Source organism: Thalassophryne amazonica, chromosome 18 (genome assembly GCF_902500255.1).
Source record: "Thalassophryne amazonica chromosome 18, fThaAma1.1, whole genome shotgun sequence".
Classification (NCBI taxonomy): domain Eukaryota; kingdom Metazoa; phylum Chordata; class Actinopteri; order Batrachoidiformes; family Batrachoididae; genus Thalassophryne; species Thalassophryne amazonica.
The window spans coordinates 15,987,128-16,010,165 of NC_047120.1; the positions used below are offsets into that span (position 1 = coordinate 15,987,128).

General features: G+C 38.3%; 1 protein-coding gene across 1 annotated transcript in view; it reads left to right on the top strand.

Moving 5' to 3' along the window:
- Positions 1-6,655: 6,655 nt before the first annotated feature.
- The window catches only part of LOC117531378 (Usher syndrome type-1G protein homolog), a 35,305-nt gene continuing 18,922 nt past the window's right edge, over positions 6,656-23,038 (top strand). Inside the window, exon 1 of the mRNA XM_034194464.1 lies at positions 6,656-6,913. Coding sequence (XP_034050355.1) covers positions 6,750-6,913 — 164 coding nt within the window. The 5' untranslated portion in view covers positions 6,656-6,749. The remainder of the gene's footprint in view (positions 6,914-23,038) is intronic.

The following is a 23,038-nucleotide window of genomic DNA, read 5'->3' on the forward strand; positions in this document are numbered from 1 at the left end:
CTCAGTTGTCACGTTACAGGGTAACATACGTCATATGTCATAGAATCCAATGTACATCAACATTGTTTGACATTTACTTTGCAAACCAAGCATTCAACACAGTCAAAACAATTCCATTTATTAATCCTATTAGTTCAACCAACATTTTGCACCACTTTCTACAAAAATTGGAGCAACTTTAACTTTTGACTCCCGTGCAAACTGAAACTGACCTTTGTCACCATTTTTGCTGTTTTTACCCCATAACTCCATAACATTCAGTCATAGATAGTCCAAAGTATACCTTTTTGGAATCTTTGTGATCAGACACATAATTTGGTAAAGCTTTTAATGTGATTGGAGCATTTTAAAATTTTGACCCTGTGTCATTCTTCATTGACCCCAACCTGGCTGTCATATTGGATTGTCACGTGGCCAGCACTTTTTTCTCAAACACTGAAGAACCTTCATGCCAAATCTGGTGCTTGTATCGCCATGTGAAGGATTGTTTCAGTTATCTGCTGCACTAAAATGGAACGGTGATCACACAATAATCAAAGGTGCCAGGAAAACAAAATAGCAAGGCCCCAAAAGAAAACCCAACCACATGAGATCAGAACACAAACAAACCCACATACAATTAAGACAGAAATAAAGGCAACTCAAAAACCCAGCCAAACGGGCTGATGGGGCAGAATCACAAGAAGAATAGAATAGAAACTTTATTGTCATTGCACATATATACATACAACAAAACCTGTCCTCTGCATTTAACCATCCTAATTACAATTACACAATCTTCTCCTGGCTGAGCACCATGACATGCTCGAAGCACTACTACAAGCAATGCTCCATGCATACACATGCTCTGTGATCGAGACTGTCGCCTTTTGCCACTTTAAGAATGAATCTCTCATATCAAGCAGATATTTTTACTGAACTGAATGTGTTGAGTCTCACTCTGCAAACCAGAGACTCCACGACTTTAAAACTTTATGACTGAAACAGTGGTTTTCTCGAGAAAACAGATATGTTGAAGAGATTTAGCTGTTTTCCCTCAGTGGGATGTTTTATTCTGAATGAACTCTTGTTTAACATGATTTCCGAGTTCATAATTTCCTGATGGAAGTCTGAAGCACCTGAACCAGATCAGAAACATACTTACAGTTTCCCTACAGCACACTACTCACTGACCTGAGCGAGGCGCTATGCGATGTATCATCTAGTTTTAAAAACAGTTCCCTGACAGAGTTCTGGGTGTGAGAAGAGGACACCCTGAGCTGGGAAGAAGGCTTTGGAACATCTGCTCCTATTTGGTGCCACCTGCCTCTGAGAAACTTCATTTTCACTGATGACCCAGATCAAAACTATACAAAAACACAATACAATACAAATACAACAGAACAGAAACAATACAAGAAACAGTACAAAGAACAGTCTGATAAAAACTGAATTCATGAGAGAAGATCAAGTCCAGGTCTCCAAAGGAAATGACAAACTGATGCAAATACAATACGTCTGAATGCTGAACTGTTTATAGGTAACAAACGTGGAAGTAAACTAACCTGTCAAAAAAGTCCTAGAAAAAGTTCATTACCTTTTTTTACAGTTATGTTTAAACTGTTTAAATTTAAAACACATTTAAGAAAAAAAGTCTTCATGAAGCAACAATCTTAATTTATGCTCCTATCCTCACCTATGGCCATGAGCTTTGGGTACTGACCAAAACAACAATATTATGGATACAAGAGGTGTAAATGTGATTCCTCTGTCAGGTATCTGGGTTTACACTCCAGGACAATGTGAGAACATTGAATATCCAGGAAGGACTCAGAGTAGAGCCACTGCTTTTTCACATCAAAAGGAGCCAGCTGAGGTGGTTCATGCATCTGGTGAAGATGTCCCCTGGTTGTCTCTCTAGGGAGGTCTTCCAAGCACGTGCAACTGCAAGGAGGGGCCAGGAAGACCCAGGACATGCTGGACGAATTCTATGTCCCAGCTGGCTTGGGAACAACTCTGACAGAGTGACCATCGGGTTCTTGGTCACATCCCTGACTAAGGCCCTTCTCCCAAATCGCTCAGTTTAGTTGGGCAGCCAGCTCTTGGAAGAATCCTGGTGGATCCAAACTTCTTCCATTTACAGATGATGGAGGTCACTGTGCTTATTGGGACCTTCAAAGCAGCAGAAATGTTTCTGTACCCTTCCCTAGATTTGTGCCTCAAGACAATCCTGTCTCAGAGGTCTACAGAAAATACCTTAGACTTCATACTTGGTTTGTGCTCTGACATACACTGTCAACTGTGGGACCTTATATGTAGACAGGTGTGTGTTTTTCCAAATCATGTCCAATCAACTGAATTTACCCTAGGTGGACTCCAATTAAGCTGTAGAAACATCTCAAGCATGATCGGTGGAAACAGGATGCACCTGAGCTCAATTTTGAGCTTCATAGCAAAGACTGTGAATACTTATGTACATGTGCTTTTATTATTATTATTATTATTATTATTATTATTATTATTATTATTATTATTATTATTATTATTATTATTATTATTGTTGTTGTTATTATTATTATTATTATTATTATTTAAAAATTGAAAAAAATCTAAAAAAACAAACCTTTTTCACATTGTCATTGTGAGGTATGTAGAATTTTGAGGGAAAAAATATTCCATCCATTTTGGAATGAGGCTGTAACATAAAATGTTGAAAAACTGAAGTGTTGTGAATACTTTTGGGATGCACCGTACTGACTTTCATTCCCCTTCTCTCCAGAGCCTATCTCCTCTTTTCTTCTCCTCTACCCACCTCTGACCCCTTTGGTTGGGGTCAGAGGCAGGTAATCCTGGGTTCTGTGAGTAAAAGTCCAGCCACATATTTTTTGGATCCACCCACTAAACCAGCATATTTGAATGAGTTAATGTCTTCAGGCAGGTAAACGAGCTAATTAGTGAAATGACCTGTTTTTGGTGCACAGGTAAAAGCAGTGTGGGACTTTTACTCACAGAAACCAGAATTATCCACCTCTGTTTGGGGGACTCCAGCATGTTTGCCAGGCCAGTTCTGGACAATTTCTGGACAATTTCTGAAGAAAACTCTGGATTTATACATTTCACTGTTGTTTGAGATAAATCAATGCAGGCAAACGTTTAGCAAGTTGCTCTGCTCAAAAAATGATGCACGTTCTGAATTCCTCCCAAATCCAGAGACGTGCAGGTTAATTGGACTGGAAACTTTAAATTGTCCATAGGTGTGTGTGCAGGTGTAAATGTGTTTGTTTATCTGTATATGGCCCCACGACAGACTGGCGTCCTGTCCAGGGTGAACCCCGCCCCACGGCCTATGACTGCTGTTATAGGCTCCAGCCTCCCGTGACCATTAACTCCATTAACTGAAGAGGAGTGAGTGAGTTTTATGTAAAACAGTATCAAAATCTTCCAAAATCCCTGGTGGGGCTCCTGCAAGGAAATGCAACTTTTTTCCTTCTAAGTGATGTGAGACCATCAACACTAACCACTTGGTTGTCTCCCTCAGGAGGTCTTTTGGGCAATTAGGAGGAGGCCCAGAGGATGACCCAAGGAACACTAGAAGGGTTATATGTCGCAGCTGGTTTGGGAACACCTCTGGATCCTCCACGAAGAGATTTGGGACCTTTGCTGAGGACGGGCAAGTGTGGCCTGGTTATAATTATTATTATTCTGCTGCCACCATGTCCCAGAGCCAGAAAAGCAGCATAAAAATGAATGAATGAATGAATGAATGAATGAATGAATGAATGAATGAATGAATGAATGAATGAATGAATGAATAACTCAACCAAGGTTAATGAACTGGTATCTTACTACCTACTTGGTTGAGGTAATAACACTTTAACAAACAGCTCCTAATCTATGAAACATTTTACTCAGAAAAACATCTGAATTTAAAGAATGACGCTGTTAGAACTTTACAAATATATTTATGAATAATAATTTACACACAATTTATAGACAGATATTAAAAAACATATACATTCTTTCTTTGACTTTTTCACAGTGATAAAGGTTTTTTGTGCGTCTGATGTTTTTCTGGTCACATCTCCGGGTTGTACGGTGTATCAAACATCCATCCAAGCAGGCTGGTCACCACCATGTCGAATTGGTCCTGTGGGAGTCCACCGGGCAGGGGCCCGTAGAATCCAGGAGAGAGGGGCGTGACCAGGAAGTCCACAGCCTCGGCTTCAAACAGCGCCAAGTCTCTGGACCACGTGTCCTCCTGTTGGACACAAAGGGCTTAGAGTGCAGCTCGAAACAGACCATTCATTTGTCTTCAGTCAGTTAAGGAGGTGCACATTGTGGCACTGTGTTGGAGGAGAAACTCACCTCCTGCCGGACACCTGCCAGGCCTCTGGTTGAGGTCTGAGGACTGGAGCTGTTTCCAGGCAGGACAGCAGCGTTTCCACTGAAGCTGTTTTCTGCTAGCTCCTGGAGGACTCTGAGGCTGCTTCCCGTCTCTGTGCTCCTCCTCCTCCTCTGAGCCTAACACAGAAATGGACACAATGAAGGAACAGATCTTTGACACTGATGCAGGTGGATCACTGAGCTCCTGACTGATGGAAAAAAAACACCAGTTTCAGCCACAGTTAGAACCAACTGGAGCTGAAAGGAGCTCTAGAGAAGTGAGATCTCTGCGGGATTTATGGTTTAGCAGCATCTTTGGGGTTCAGGACTCACCTCCTGCTGGACTCCTGCCAGGTGTCTCTGTGAGGTGGAGATCTGAGGTCTGGAGCTCCCATCATTCAGGTTCTGAGGTGTTGTGGAGAGTGTGTGATCCAGCTCCTCCTGGAGGACTTGGGAGTGACTCTCCTGCCTCCTCTTTCTCTTCCTGCTTCCATGAGCCTAATGATCAGGGGAAAAAAAGGTCCAGGTGAAGTTTGTCCAGTTATTTAAAAGTATAGTGCCACTGGGTTTTTTTAATATTTAAGTCATTAAAAAGAATTTTCTTTGGCACCACTATAATTTTATTCCTTAGCATTTAGATAAGGGATTCATAACATGATATTGCCAATATGATCAAAATCCATGCTGTCTGGAAACAGTTAAGAATTTCAACCCCTGAGGGGGAGAAATTCAGGGGATGAGATACTATGACCATCATTTGGTAGATATGAAAGTGATTTAAAAGAAATCTTATGGAGGTTAATGTAAAATGGGTCACAGGTAATCTGAAAACATAATGCATCCGCACACTTGCTTCCTGCTGTAGTTAATCTACATGACAGCAATGAAGGAAAAGACAGGATTCACTATGGAAGCCCCCCCAGATAAATAAGTCCTTTTCATTAAAATGAGTTCTAATTTTGTAACATGTTACAAAAATAAACCTACATAATAATGCTTGGATTTCAGTAGGAACTAAACTTTCTCAGTTTTGTGAAACTTGAAAGGCCCTATAGCTTTAATAATGATCATTTAATAATTTGAACTTTGTTAATCCCCTCAGGGAAACTGTCTCTGCACTGAAGCCATCCTACCCAGAGATTTATTTAAAACAGTCATCACATTAACAGCAGAGGGCAGCCTGTAGACCATCTCCAGATCTTCCCACACTGCCCTCATCAGTGACTGTGTAAGAAACACAAGCTTAAAAAGCATGACCCCCCCCCCCCCCCAAAAAAAACAATCATAATCGTCAATAATCCTTTGATTATTGCCAATTGAATGTCAGGCGTCATATTTAGAGGAAACCAGGTTCCATCCCTACAGTGAAGCATGGTGGTGGCAGCATCATGCTGTGGAGATGTTTTTCAGTGCCAGGATTGAAGGAAAGATGAATGCAGCAAAGTACAGAGACATCCTGGATGAAAACCTGCTCCAGAGCGCTCTGACCAGTCCTGAATCCGACTGAACAACTCTGGAGAAATCTAAAAATGGCTGTGCACCGACGCTCCCCATCCAACCTGATGGAGCTTGAGAGGTGCTGCAAAGAGGAAAACTTCCCAAAGATAGAAGCACCAAGCTTGTGGCATCATATTCAAGAAGACTTGAGGCTGTAATTGCTGCCAAAGGTGCATCAACATTTGATTGTTGAGCAAAGGGTGTGAAAACTTATGTACATGTGACTTTTTAGGTTTTTGGTTTTTTTTTTTTAGAATAAATCTGCAATAATAATAATAATAATGATGACTAAAAAAACTTTTTCATGTTGTCATTATGGGGTGTTATGAGAAGAATTTTGAGGGGAAAAAAAATGAATTTACTCTATTTTGGAATAAGGCTGTAACATAAAATGTGGAAAAAGTGAAGTGCTGTGAACACTTTCTGTATGTGCTGTATACTAATAAATATATGTAGTAAAACTGCAGTGTGTGTGTGTGTGTGTGTGTGTGTGTGTGTGTGTGTGTGTGTGTGTGTGTGTGTGTGTGTGTGTGTGTGTGTGTGTGTGCTCACCATGAGTGTTGCTGTTGTTCAGTCTTTAACCCTTTAACAAATGACAGGCTTCAACAGATGACAGATAACGTGGTTTTACACACAGTGTGACGTCATCACTGTCCTCGATGACGTAGTAGCCTGTCTGCAGTCACACAGTCTTTGTTGAATGTTTACAACGCGGTCCCTTTAAGGACATCGCTGGCCCCGCCCCTACCTGACAACCAGCACGACTCGTGTTTGTCTCCTGGCAACCAGTCCGGCTCGTGTGCCCGGTCGTCCACATGCCGAAATACGGAGTTGGACCCGTCCGGTCCTCCGTGGCTCCGAACCCAAAATGAGCCGAAGGTGAGGGCGCCATGAACGAGCGGTACCACCGGGCGGCCCGGGACGGCTTCCTGGATGTGCTGAAGGAGGCCACGCGGAAGGAGCTGAACGCGACGGACGAGGACGGGATGACGCCGACACTGTGGGCCGCTTACCACGGCAACCTGGAGGCGCTGCGCCTGGTGGTGGGACGAGGGTGAGTCAGCGAGTCTGTAAAAACGCTTATTTAGACTCACTCAGGGGACACAGACAACACTTCAACTTCACCATTCAACACATACACATAGTTAATTAGAATTCAACACATGGATTTAGTTAATTATAATTTAATACATGGATTTATACATTTAGTTAATTATAATTTAATACATGGATTTATACACATAGTTAATTATAATTTAATACATGAATTTATACACAGATATTTATTTATAATTTAATTCATGTATTTATACACATAGATATTTATTTATAATTTAATGCATGAATTTATACACAGAAATATTTATTTATAATTTAATGCATGTATTTATACACATAGATATTTATTTATAATTTAATGCATGAATTTATACACAGAGATATTTATTTATAATTTAATGCATGTATTTATACACATAGATATTTATTTATAATTTAATGCATGTATTTATACACAATTAATTATAATTTAATATATGGATTTATACACAGATATTTATTTATAATTTAATTCATGTATTTATACACATAGATATTTATTTATAATTTAATACATGAATTTATACACAGATATTTATTTATAATTTAATTCATGTATTTATACACATAGATATTTATTTATAATTTAATGCATGAATTTATACACAGAGATATTTATTTATAATTTAATGCATGTATTTATACACATAGATATTTATTTATAATTTAATGCATGTATTTATACACAATTAATTATAATTTAATATATGGATTTATACACAGATATTTATTTATAATTTAATACATTTATTTATACACAGATATTTATAATTTAATGCATGTATTTATACACATAGATATTTATTTATGATTTAATGCATGTATTTATACACATAGATATTTATTTATAATTTAATGCATGTATTTATACACATAGTTAATTATAATTTAATACATGGATTTATACACATAGATATTTATTTATAATTTAATACATTTATTTATACACATAGTTAATTATAATTTAATACATGGATTTATACACATAGTTAATTATAATTTAATACATGGATTTATACATTTAGTTAATTATAATTTAATACATGGATTTATACACATAGTTAATTATAATTTAATACATGAATTTATACACATAGATATTTATTTATAATTTAATGCATGTATTTATACACATAGATATTTATTTATAATTTAATGCATTAATTTATACACATAGATATTTATTTATAATTTAATGCATGTATTTATACACATAGATATTTATTTATAATTTAATGCATGTATTTATACACAGTTAATTATAATTTAATACATGGATTTATACACATAGATATTTATTTAGAATTTAATACATTCATTTATACACAGATATTTATTTAGAATTTAATGCATGTATTTATACACATAGATATTTATTTATAATTTAATGCATGTATTTATACACATAGTTAATTATAATTTAATACATGGATTTATACACATAGATATTTATTTATAATTTAATTCATTTATTTATACACATAGTTAATTATAATTTAATACATGGATTTATACATTTAGTTAATTATAATTTAATACATGGATTTATACACATAGTTAATTATAATTTAATACATGAATTTATACACATAGATATTTATTTATAATTTAATGCATGTATTTATACACATAGATATTTATTTATAATTTAATGCATGTATTTATACACATAGATATTTATTTATAATTTAATGCATGTATTTATACACAGTTAATTATAATTTAATACATGGATTTATACACATAGATATTTATTTAGAATTTAATACATTCATTTATACACAGATATTTATTTAGAATTTAATGCATGTATTTATACACATAGATATTTATTTATAATTTAATGCATGTATTTATACACATAGTTAATTATAATTTAATACATGGATTTATACACATAGATATTTATTTATAATTTAATACATTTATTTATACACATAGTTAATTATAATTTAATACATGGATTTATACACATAGTTAATTATAATTTAATACATGGATTTATACATTTAGTTAATTATAATTTAATACATGGATTTATACACATAGTTAATTATAATTTAATACATGAATTTATACACGTAGATATTTATTTATAATTTAATGCATGTATTTATACACATATATATTTATTTATAATTTAATGCATTAATTTATACACATAGATATTTATTTATAATTTAATGCATGTATTTATACACATAGATATTTATTTATAATTTAATGCATGTATTTATACACAGTTAATTATAATTTAATACATGGATTTATACACATAGATATTTATTTATAATTTAATACATTTATTTATACACAGATATTTATTTATAATTTAATGCATGTATTTATACACATAGATATTTATTTATAATTTAATGCATGTATTTATACACATAGTTAATTATAATTTAATACATGGATTTATACACATAGATATTTATTTATAATTTAATACATTTATTTATACACATAGTTAATTAAAATTTAATACATGGATTTATACACACAGATAATTATAATTTAATACATGGATTTATACACATAGATATTTATTTATAATTCAATACATGTATTATACATTTAGTGAATATAATTTAATACATGTATTTCTATACATAGATATTTATTTATAATTTAATACATGGATTTATACACATTTATAGTTTAATTCATGTATTTATACATTCATTCATTCATTCATTCATCTTCTACCGCTTAGTCCAATGAAGGGTCGCTGGGGGCTGGAGCCTATCCCAGCAGTCATAGAGCGTGAGGCGGGGTACACCCAGGACAGGACGCCAGTCTATCACAGGGCCACAAATAGAAAAACAAACACAGACACACACACACACACACACACACACCTACGGACAATTTTAAAGAGTCCAGTCCACCTAACCCGCATGTCTTTGGACGTGGGAGGAAACTGGAGCACCCGGAGGAAACCCACGCAAACAAGGGGAGAACAGGGAAGACCCCAGGCCACGGGAATTGAACCCACGACCTTCTCGCTGTGAGGTAACAGTGCTAACTACTAAGCCACCCTGCTGCCCTTATTTATACATACAGATATTTATTTATAATTTAATACACATATATTATAGTTCAATTCATGTATTTATACACATAGATATTTATTTGTAATTTAATACACATGCATTTATACATGAAAATATTTATTTATAAATCAATACATATATTTATATCTATTTTTTATAATTTACTACCTGTATTTATACACATAGATATTGCTAATTTAACACATTTATGCATTTATTTATAATTGAACACATCTATTTATACTCACTCACACTTATCTTCAACCGCTTGGTCCAATCAAGGGTCGCGGGGGGCTGGAGCCTGTCCCAGCAGTCATAGAGCGCGAGTCTGGGTACACCCAGGACAGGACGCCAGTCAGCTATTTATTATAATTTCATACATGCATTTATTATTTAATACATTTATTTATACACGTAGATGTTTATTCCATGATTAATAAATGCATTATTACTATACATTATATTTTATTATATGTATTTATACGTCTAGAATTTATTTATTTATTTACATGTATGTATACACTTAGACATTATTTATACTTTAATACATGTATTTATACATTATTTATGCTTCAATACATGTATTTTGCTTGTTATTTATACTTTTTTTTTTACATTTATTCATACTATTTTAATGTAGCTATTTATGTATTCATCGCTTTATGTAGTCTTAATTCATGTTCCTCTATACATTTGAACATAAATTAAAAATATTCTGACACGGATGCTTCCAATCAGTGCTACAAGGACACACTTCTATTTACATTTTAACTGTCTCATTACAGAGAAAGGTCACTCACACAAGACCCCCCTCTCTGTTACTCATAAAAACAAGTATTCATCAGCTTTGACTTTTAGATATTTCCCACTGTGCTGGTAACAGCATCGGGCTTTACAGTAAAAATATAAGCAAGTGGGTTTGTTCTTCCCAACCAGCTTGCGTAAGAAATAACTCTAAAAATATAAATGCTAACATCTTACAGGTCTCCAATTTAAAATGGCATATAACGAGGATAAACTGATTAAAATCTGGTCAAGATTAACTGAAAAAGGAACATTTTACAGCCTTTGTAATATCCCAAAGATGTGCTTGCCACCTGCTGGATGTGGAACCCATCTTCATGATGCATCGGCTTAAGCTTGTAACCACAGCAGGAAATATGAAGCTCGCTCTGCTGACAAATACAGGACAAAATATACAACAGAAGGAAAGTAAAATCAGAATTAAGCGATTGGTAGGACATGTGACTGGTGAGGAAACCAAAATCTTTTCTGCAAATTTGTGACGGCAAACCATATTCTGGAATCTTTGAAATGCTCCACTCGTGGAGCTTTGGAAACCACATGAAAAGACACAGATCACATGCTGCGCCGCCCCGTGCTGAACATTGGGATCGACTGGATGGTTTAGAAATGTGCATCCATATCAAATTATGATCCTTGGGTACCACTGGTATGACTTTGTATCAAATGAGCAGTTATTAAGAGAAGCACCACAGCTGATTGCTTAATTCAGGTGTTGCCTCACTCTTCATTGACTGATCACACACGGCTTCAGAAGGTATCACAATGAATAATATCACAATATTCTCAGTTATTTTAAGACCATTCTATGCCATTGACATAATATAGTATAAAATGCAAGTACATCCTCTCAAAGAAGCAATGAGCCTTTAATTCTAAAGAATATTCAAAATTGGTATTGAAATGTGGAAAAAATAAATAAACAAAATCCTAAATCACCTTTCAGAAGGGTGGTATGGGCTGACGGCGCCTCAGGGCCTGAACTGATGGACCATTTTCTTCATACGATTGGTCTTTCTCAGACATCAGTGGGCCTACAGTGTGCACAGTGGAATAAAATAAAATAATTCAAGATTTGCCGTGTTTATCTATTATAAAAGTCACAACTTGTCTGGAGCACCGCGTGACGAAGTGTGAAATAGACTTTCTTTTTTCATTAAACATTTTTGAATTAAATTACCTTATCTTTTGCATTAAATGAATGTATCGTGTGTATGTGTGCATGAAATGTTTTTTAACATGTTGCTCGACGTGTTGCACTAGACCATCTTTAATATTTTTTAATTTTAAGTTTGCTTCAGTTTTGCACAAATTACAGCATCTCACAAACACTCACTGTACAAATTCAACAATTCTATTTATTCTTCCAAACCTTCTGGATGGAATAATGCAGTCGCTTCACTTCAGCTGGCTGGTTCACTGTTGTAGCTCCGCCCACACAGAGCGCAGGCTGACCCCGCCTCCTGCAGAGAGCCGAGACAGTGCCAGAAGCAGTGCAACTCGCTGAAATGTTGGTGACTTATGTCAAGCAATATATGGAGGCCAGCCAAATAATCCTGTTCGCTTTATATATCCAATGATAAGTCAGTTAATTAGTGTGGCAGGCCGAGGTGGACCAGGGAGCTTCAGAAAACATACAGGACTGATGATCTCCAGCAGCAGGGTTGATGACCTCTGGTCTAAGGGGTGTACTTACTCTTAACTTTGCATTTTAAGATGTATTTTTTGAAAATTAATGACAGCTGGTTGCTTTGTGTCTGTCTCATATCGCTAATGTGACCAAGTGGTGATGGTGGTCTCAACCATGCTTGACAGCAGTACTGTCAGACCACCCTCTGCTGGACAGATTGTGTCGTGGCACCATTTTAAACAAGGTTTTTCTGCTTTGTTTTCATATCTGCAAAAATAATGTCAATACCAATATATTTGTGAAAGGCACGTATTGACCGATATTAATGGCAAACCAATAAACTGGTAAAGACCGGTTGCTCTGGTTATCTCAATAAAGCAGAAAAATATTAAGAGTGCTCTTGGAAAAAGGGATACCAGATCACAAAAACAAATGCAGTCCAGGCACTTTTTCTGCTTTATTGACATAACCAGAGCAACCAGCCTTTTTCTCTGTTTTAAACCGATAAATCAGTTGGGATTTTGTATTTGTAAGGTTGAGTATCATTTGAATTTCATCTCTTCTGATATTCTGCTGATTGATTATATTTTTTTTATCAATTCTTCATTTCCGTTCCAAAATGGTAAAATGGTCAGTTGTTTAAATAACAAAATTATTGTTTTCAGCATAAACTCAATATTCACAAATGATATATATTTACTGAATATATATTTACTCTGCTTTTTATGGCTGATCTCTGTTGGTGTCTTCACGCAATGACCTCCGATGTGCTCTTGGGCCACGGATTAATTGCAAAGCTTACATAAGTGTTTTGTGCCATGGTGACTTCTTTGGCCATGATTTCACTGTGAGAGCTGAAGTGCTATAGGGCGCACACTCTAGCCAGCAGCACTGCCATCTACTGGATGGGATTGTGAACAGCGACTATATATTTGTGAATCTCAAATGCAGTTTTGCGCTGAGAATGTCTCAATATTGTGTAAGTGAGCAACATGATGAATGCGTGTGTTCGGTGATCCACAAATGCTGAATCACACTTCACAAGCAGAATTTTCAGTTTTCAAATGCTTTTTTTTAACAAATGAAAAAAAAAAAAACAATATATTTACTACTAGACATTTATTTGTAAAAACCAACACACAACTTACAAATCAGAAATTTGTGTTTGTGGATCACAAAACACATGTACAAATTGAGGAATATTTGTAAATCGCCCTCTGTGCATTTGCATGTATGGCAGTGTTGCTTTGTGTGAATCGTGAGCTGTTTGTTTGTGGATTTGTGCAGTTTTGTACTGAGAATGTCTCAATATTGCATAACTGAGCAAAGTGATGAATGTGTGTAATCGCAATCGGTGATCCACAAATGCTGAGTCACACTTTCCAAACAGAATTTTTAGTTTTGCAAATGCCTTTTTTTTTTTTACAAATGAAAAAAAACCCCGATATATTTACAGATAGACATTTATTTGTAAAACCCAACACACAAGTTACAAATCAGAAACTTGTGTTTGTGGATCACAAAACACGTGTACAAATCAAGGAATATTTGTAAATCGCCCTCTGTGCATTTGCGGGTATGACAGTGTTGCTTTGTGTGAATCGCAAGCTGTTTGTGGATTTGTGCAGTTTTGCGCTGAGAATGTCTCAATATTGCATAACTGAGCAAAGTGATGAATGTGTGTAATTGCAATCGGTGATCCACAAATGCTGAATCACACTTCACAAACAGAATTTTCAGTTTTGCAAATGCCTTTTTTACAGATGAAAAAATTATATATTAACAAATAGACATTTATTTGTAAAACCCAATGCACAAGTTACAAATCAGAAATTTGTGTTTGTGGATCACAAAGCACGTGTACAAATCAAGAGATATTTGTAAATCACCCTCTGTGCATTTGCAAGTATTAATGAGACAAATTTAACTCCATACTGGTTTACCAGCAGTGGACACTGCAAAATAATGCATATTGTCCATTTGACAAGTTTGCTGCCATTTGAGTTATACAGTCTGATGGAGTTACATTTACACAATTTCACTCACATCTGCACATATAATTTCTTCTGATTCATATTCAGTGTGCAGCTACGTTTTCGGGGATGTTAACTATTTGGATTGTAATTGTTATGATTTCAGCAGAGCGGAGAGTGTGTATTTGTGCACCACCTATGCATTCAGGCATTCTGCAATGCTTTGCCATGCTTTCTGTCGTTTTATATATGGCGGTGTTGCCTATCTTTTTGATTTGGTCCTGGTTTTCTGCCTTTGACGAGGAAAAGCACGCTGCTGTAGTTGCCATGGTGAATCAGTGAGTCTGTGATCAATGATGGAGTCTGTTTGAGGAACCTGCGTGCGCACAGTGATCCAGGATTGGTTTCCCCTGTCTTGATGAATCCGTGTCTGCTCATCCTGGCTTGGTCTTTGTGCAACCACTTATGCCTGGACGCTGTTGTGTTGGCTGCTGAAGAGGAGGTACTGCTGGCCCACCACCAGAGGGCGCCCTGCCTGAAGTGCGGGCTTCAGGCACGAGAGGGCGCAGCCACCTCGCAGGAGCAGCCGGGAGTGACAGCAATCAATCATCACCACCTCATCACCAGCTGTCACTCATCACCATCCACAATAAAAACCGGGCAGCAACTCCACCTCCCTGCTGAGAAATCGTCTACCAACAAGATAAACTCTCAGCCGTAAGTCAGTATTACATTGTATACGTGTTACTCTTGAGATCGTTGTAGGCGTACGTAGAGTTTATCCGCAGCTGGAGGCTGAGTCGGTGGAACTGTGGAGGAGACGACGGATTTCACTCCTCACCAGATAAGTAACTCACACAGACGCTGCATATAATTGTGATCAGGAGGTGGAGATGTTTGTTTCCCACCTACCGACAGGAGAGGACGTTTGCTGACTGTGTTACTGGGTGTGCACACACCAACGCCTAACTGTTTCTGCTTCTTGCCAGCAGTACCAGGTCTGACAGCTGGAGACGGTAGCCACCTGGGGACTCAGGACTTGGCAGCTCCGGTGTACTTCAGACCCGTTGGCAGTGGAAATCGTGTGGGACCCGGCGTTTCTCTGGACAGATGTCTTCTATCCTCGAGCCTGCCCACACGTCACCTTTATACATTGACTGATTTCAATTTCTGTAATTGTCTGTATTTCGTTGTGCAGATTCACAACAGTAAAGTTGTTATCTTTTGGCTCATTCCGTTGTCCATTCATTTACGCCCCCTGTTGTGGGTCCGTGTCATTACACTTTCCCAACAGACGCTCTTGTTTTGGATTCATTGAACTCAGCTCAGTCATTTATCCTGGATGTCTGAATCCTACTTTTGTGCAACGGGCCCCTCTGTTAATTTGTCAGACTGCTGTTTCAGCACCTGGTGACTTCAGTAGACAGTATTTTGTGCATTCTGGTGCATTTTAACAGGTTTTTACATGGTTTATGTAACAAAGTAAAGGCCAGTATAAATACAGACCCCAAGCAGACCCTTTTGACACCATTAAGAGATGGAAATTTTCCATGTGGCAGTTATGACCAATGCAATAATACACATAAGACAAGCGGCTTTAAACATGCCTGGACTGGAAAGCATAGGTGTCAACCTGACTCCAGAAAGTGCAAAGAGGGTGCAGGTTTCTTTGTAACCACCAACTCCGCCAGGTGATTTCATTGATTAAGCACAGATGGGATGAGTTCATCAGTGAAATCACCTGGTGGAGTTGGTGGTTACAAAGAAACCTGCACCCTCTTTGCCCTTTCTGGAGTCAGGTTGACACCTATGGCTAAGTCTTTTCCGGTGAGGAGGTTTATCATATGCAACAGTAGGAATGTTATTTATATGCTGAAGTGCTCCTGTGAGAATATATATATATATATATATATATATATATATATACACACGTATACAGTAGCGTTCAGAATAATAGTAGTGCTATGTGACTAAAATGATTAATCCAGGTTTTAAGTATATTTCTTTTTGGTGATAAGGGTGGTAAATCTTATTACGCCACTGCACAACCCACTCACAGCGCAGGAGCAGCGCTTTAACCTGGCCCACACAAAGACTGGTGTGGTTGTGGAGCGCTGTGCAGGCCTGCTGAAGGGCAGGTGGATGTGTCTCGGGCATGCAGGAGGAACACTCCTGTACAAACCAGAGAAGGTCTGCCTTATAATTTTGCCTTGCTCAGTGCTGCACAATATTGCATTGGACAACCATGTGCCTTATGGAGAGGGAATCCCTGATGACCCCATCGAGCAGGATCCATGGCCAATTCCTCCTGCAGCACAGGCCATTCAATTAAGGCAACAGCTCATTCATAATTTCTAAAGTAAGTAAATGACGACATCTATATGAACACATTTATTTCTTCAAATTGTCATTTATATTAACGAGGGTCCAGTTTATTTCAGAGAGGTTTGCATTTATTTGTATTAATTGATTTATGATGGCATCTTGTCGCTGTAGGACCTCCTCTGTCAAAACTCTGGGCCTGGGGAGTGGCCTGCGGCCTGAGGCCTCGACGGGTACAGCCTCCGGCTGCTTTGGATCTGCAGCCCGGTGCAGGTCTCCAGATCGTCGCACATTAGATGGCTGCTCATGATTGTCTGTGAAAATGTATTTATGATTTATTTTGTGGTCAATAAAATGTACAAATACATTTGTATTTGGGATTATTTAAGGTATAAATAGACACTAACCTGAATCTGTATGTTCGCATGCAGCAGTGTCCCCTTCTGCATCCTCTAATATCCCCTCCACACACGCAGAGTCAATGAGTGCAGCCACTCGCTCCTCAGTGGTGCTCAATTTTGGAGCATCCGGTTCTCCCCCACCTGTCTGTTTTTGGCTCGTTTTTAATGAGGCAACCCTTCGTTTTGTTTGGATTTTCATGTCTGACCATTTCTTTTTTACCTGAATAATGATTAGGCACATTTTAATTGTTGGATCACACCAGAAATTTACGCCACAAGCGCACAGTGTTGATACATGAGGCCCATTGTCTTGTTGAAACACCCATTTCAAGGGCATGTCCTCTTCATCATAAGGCAACATGACCTCTTCAAGTATTTTGACATATCCAAACTGATCCATGATACCTGGTATGCGATATATAGGCCCAACACCATAGTAGGAGAAACATGCCCATATCATGATGCTTGCACCACCATGCTTCACTGTCTTCACTGTGAACTGTGGCTTGAATTCAGAGTTTGGGGGTCATCTCACAAACTGTCTGCGGCCCTTGGACCCAAAAAGAACAATTTTACTCTCATCAGTCCACAAAATATTCCTCCATTTCTCTTTAGGCCAGTTGATGTGTTCTTTGGCAAATTGTAACCTCTTCTGCACGTCTTTTATTTAACAGAGGGACTTTGCGGGGGATTCTTGCAAATAAATTAGCTTCACACAGGCATCTTCTGTCACAGCACTTACAGGTAACTCCAGACTGTCTTTGATCATCCTGGAGCTGATCAATGGGTGAGCCTTTGCCATTCTGGTTATTCTTCTATCCATTTTGATGGTTGTTTTCCGTTTTCTTCCACGCGTCTCTGTTTTTTTGTACATTTTAAAGCATTGGAGATCATTGTAGATGAACACCCTATAATTTTTTGCACCTGCGCATAAGTTTTCCCCTCTCCAATCAACATTTTAATCAAACTACGGTGTTTGTCTGAACAATGTCTTGAACGTCCCGTTTTCCTCAGGCTTTCAAAGAGAAAAGCATGTACAACATGTGCTGGCTTCATCCTTAAATAGGGGACACCTGATTCACACCTGTTTGTTCCACAAAATTGACGAACTCACTGACTGAATGTTTCTGTGTAGGCTCTCAGTTGTCCAGGTGGTTTCCATAGTAGAGAAGCTTGAATCTTCGACTGGACTGGGTTGCTTGACGCGAGGACGTTTCGCTTCAAATCGCAGAAGCTTCCTCAGTTGACTTCTGTCTGACTCTTGTAGAGAAGAATAAAACAGAAGCCAACAAAAGCTGGAGTTTTAAACCTAACCAGACCACTCCTACTGAGAGGCAGACTGCTATAGGCTAGTGACTAAACAATAGCTCTAATTAGCAACTATTGTCTCTAGTTAGCACACCTAATGAGAGGACAGCTGTCCTTCTAATGATGGGATGGATGCCTTTTTGATGGCTCCCTTGATGACGTGAATGACTCATTACCATGAACAAGAGACTGAAACTCCTTTGACCTGAGTATCCCATTGTAAACAGGGGATAAAGCATGTCTCAGACCCCCTCCCCGGTTAAGGCTGGGTTTCAAACGTTTTACAAAGAATGCTTCCTTGACCCCTCTCTCAAACCATTTCTTCTCTCTGGCTAATATTTTAGCTTCCTTGTCCTCAAACGTGTGGTTACTGTCTTTAAGGTGAAGATGAACCGCAGACTGAGGTCCACTGGCGCCCTCTCTGCAGTGCTGGTATAGCCTTTTGTGTAAAGGTTGCTTCGTTTCACCTATGTAGTGTTCGTTACAGTTTTCCTGACATCTGATAGAATACACTACATTGCTCTGTTTGTAATAGGGATCATGTCCTTAGGGTGAACTAATTTCTGTCTCAAGGTGTTAACCGGTTTAAAGTAAACTGGGATTTTGTGCTGTTTGAAGATCCTCTGTAGTTTTTCCCCTACTCCTGCTAAATAAGGGAGAGACACTCCTCTTCTTCTTGTCTCCGTCTCCTGTCTATCTGGTCTCTTTGTTCTCTGGGACTTCTGCACTTTGTCCAGGGATCATCGTGGGTAACCACATACTGTGAGGGCTTTCCGGACATGTTGTTGTTCTTTAGCCCTTCCCTCTGCAGTTGTGGGCACCTGTAGGGCTCTGTGTTGAAGCATCCTGATCACCCCGAGCTTGTGTTCAAGGGGGTGGTTTGAGCCAAAGAGCAGATATTGGTCAGTGTGAGTTGGTTTTCTGTAAACCCCTGTCTGGAGCTGCCTGTTCTCTCCAATCGTAACATCACAGTTGGAGGGGAGGGGGTCTGAGACATGCTTTATCCCCTGTTTACAATGGGATACTCAGGTCAAAGGAGTTTCAGTCTCTTGTTCATGGTAATGAGTCATTCATGTCATCAAGGGAGCCATCAGAAAGGCATCCATCCCATCATTAGAAGGACAGCTGTCCTGTCATTAGGTGTGCTAACTAGAGCACAATAGTTGCTAATTAGAGTTATTGTTTAGTCACTAGCCTATAGCAGTCTGCCTCTCAGTAGGAGGGGTCTGGTTAGGTTTAAAACTCCAGATTTTGTTGGCTTCTGTTTTATTCTTCTCTACAAGAGTCAGACAGAAGTCAGACTTCCAGAGCAAGAATTTTAGCTGAGGAAGCTTCTGCGATTTGAAGCGAATCATCCTCGCGTCAAGCAACCCAGTCCAGTCGAAGATTCAAGCTTCTCTACTCACTGACTGAATGCCACACTACTATTATTGTGAACACCCCTTTTCTATTTTTTTTTTACTAATAGCCCGATTTCATAGCCTTAAGAGTGTGCATATCATGAATGCTTGGTCTTGTTGGATTTGTGAGAATCTACTGAATCTACTGGTACCTTGTTTCCCATGTAACAATAAGAAATATACTCAAAACCTGGATTAATCTTTTTAGTCACATAGCACTACTATTATTCTGAACACTACTGTATATATATATATGAAAAACTACATGTTTAAAACAAACGACCAGTGAATATTATACAAATAATGAATGTTTATGAGTTCAATGGTACAAATATTTCACGAGCTTTCACCAAATTAAATATTTGTTCCATTGAAAGAATGTAAAAACATTTATTATTTGTTTTATATAACGGCTAAAATAGATCCTTGTCATTTGACATTTTATTCATTTCTAAACAACAGAAACACACATTTTGGTGTTCCACTGCTGCTAAAGTCCAAATTATCATGTCTAATCCAGTGATGCTGTGCACTGACTTCGGACTTCCATAAAAAAGAAAAAAAGAGTGTGTAGTTCCTCAGTCCAGCCAAAAATCACATCAGCTTTTCATCTGAACAGCTCTTCATGTATCCAGACAGCCTACAGCGGAGTGGATTTGTTTTGTGTGCACATGCACGCGCGCACGTACATGTGTGAGCATGCGGGTGTGTGTGTGCACGTGTATAGAGTGCAATGGTACCGGATGGAACCAAACTGCACTCTAAATGCAATGCAACACAAATGAGATGAATTAATGCAGGCCATGTGACATACAAAGCACCAATCAAATGACAAGGATCCACTCAGCCGTTATATAAACCGGCCTCAATCACAACGCGAAGACAAGAGTTCCTTTTTCACAGATGTTTACTGCTCATTTAAAGAACAAACACCATAGAACTGTCAAGAAACAAACACAAATTATAACAGAAATAATTAGCCACATTACCAGCATAATACACAGTATAACGAAATGAAACTAACCATTGAGGCCTGCTTGTGGCTAAGGTTGGGGGTTTATTCTTCTAATTTTCTTCTAGTCATCTTATAAAGTTTTCATGCCCGCTCTGAAGTACGAGTCTGCCGCAGCATATCCTCAAAGTAGGAAAATGGAAATTGCACCTGTGACTACAGGTAAGCCCATAATGCACCAAAAATAATATACAGAACTAATCTTATTCAAAACAAAGTACTTCAGCTATTACTGCAAACAAATACTATTTACAATACTGTACATAAATATAAAATGTATAAAAATATAAGTAAATAGCGCAAACATATGCTCAGCGCAACATCGCCATCTATTGGATTCAAGAAAAAGTACACAAATCTAACTATATTTACAGTGGACATAAAAGTGCGATAAAGTGTGTCTGATCCCAACTATCCAGTAGGGTTGTCATTTTACAGAATGTGCACACACTGTCTCTTCCCTTCGCTTTCAGCAAGTGAGGTTGCCTGGAGGAGGCAACATTGAAAGGGAAGTGTTGTGGATACACACTTTGGGATCATTGTATCCTAGTGGTTTAAATGTTGACTTTGATCAGAGTGTTATGTTGTAGAACTGGTTATGGATATATCACCTATCGACTGTTTTGAAGAATTGCACTATATGATGACTTGTTGTCTGATGTTTGTACAACTTCTCTGCTTGGTTTGATCATGTTATCATTTTATATTTTGTCTTTTTTTACTCTTCATTGCATTGCACATTGGGAGACTACGTTGTATTTTGCTCTTGTACCCTATTTCTTTAATGTTGTGTTCTGTATAGGTGAACTTGTGTAACAAGGGGAGGTGATGGTCTAGTGGTTAAGCGTTGGGCTTCAGACCAGAGGATCCTTGGTACAAATACCAGCTTGACCAGAAAATCACTAAGGGCTCTTGGGCAAGGTCCTTAATCCCCTAGTTGCTCCCTGTGTGTAGTGGGCTCCTTGTATGGTTGCAGCCTCACATCGGGGTGAATGTGAGGCATTTGATGTGTAAAGCGCTTTGAGCATCTGATACAGATGAAAAGCGCTATATAAATGCAGTCCATTTACCATTTATAACTAGAGAACTACAAATATGGTGTACCTAGAGAACTACAACTCCAACTAGACACTGGTCACCTCATACAGGTGTAACCTTTTTAGATGATTACATTGATGGACTTCTAAGTTATATAAGACACACTGGGTTTTTTGTGGTGCAATGCCTTGATGAAGGTCTTCTGACCGAACACTTGGTTTTAAACAGACATATTAAAGATATTAATGGTTTTGTTTATCTTGTTGGACTGCCTACCTGTGTACCGGATCCTATTTACCGTCCCAGTAAACTGCTTTTACTTACAGTGCTTTGAGTCAGAGTCCTGCATTTGCGTCCTGCCACAACCGTTAACTAGTTGTGATAGTGCCATGCACAAGGAATATCCCAAAGCTGAGGCCGATCTGACAAACTGAGAGATATGAGAGGTCTTTATGTTCCAAGTCAGGCTGCATGGTCCTTATGTTCCAAGTCGGGTATCACGGCCCTTATGTTCCAAGTCGGACTACACGGTCCTTATGTTCCAAGTCAGACTGCACGGTCCTTATGTTCCAAGTCAGGCTGCATTGTCCTTATGTTCCAAGTCGGGTATCACGGTCCTTATGTTCCAAGTCAGGTATCATGGTCTTTATGTTCCAAGTCAGGCTGCACGGCCTTTATGTTCCAAGTCAGGCTGCATGGTCCTTATGTTCCAAGTCGGGTAGCACGGTCCTTATGTTCCAAGTCGGGCAGCACGGTCTTTATGTTCCAGGTTGGGTAGCACGGTCTTTATGTTCCAAGTCAGGCTGCATGGTCTTTATGTTCCAAGTTGGGTAGCACGGTCATTATGTTCCAAGTCGGGCTGCACGGTCTTTATGTTCCAAGATGGGCAGCACGGTACATATGTTCCAAGTCGGGTAGCACGGTCCTCAGTATCTGGATTTGTGGCTCTTCATCTTCTTGTTATTTCATGGTGTTGTGGTATATTGTGTGTTGTTGGGTTGAACAGGATACTTGTCATGATTGTATTCTGAGCTCCAAAGACTCAGTCGGAGCAGGTGGGTCATGTCGAAGTTCATGAGACACTCAGTTCATGGTACCATTCCACAGATCTTGCTGCTGGAGAGGCTGTGTTGG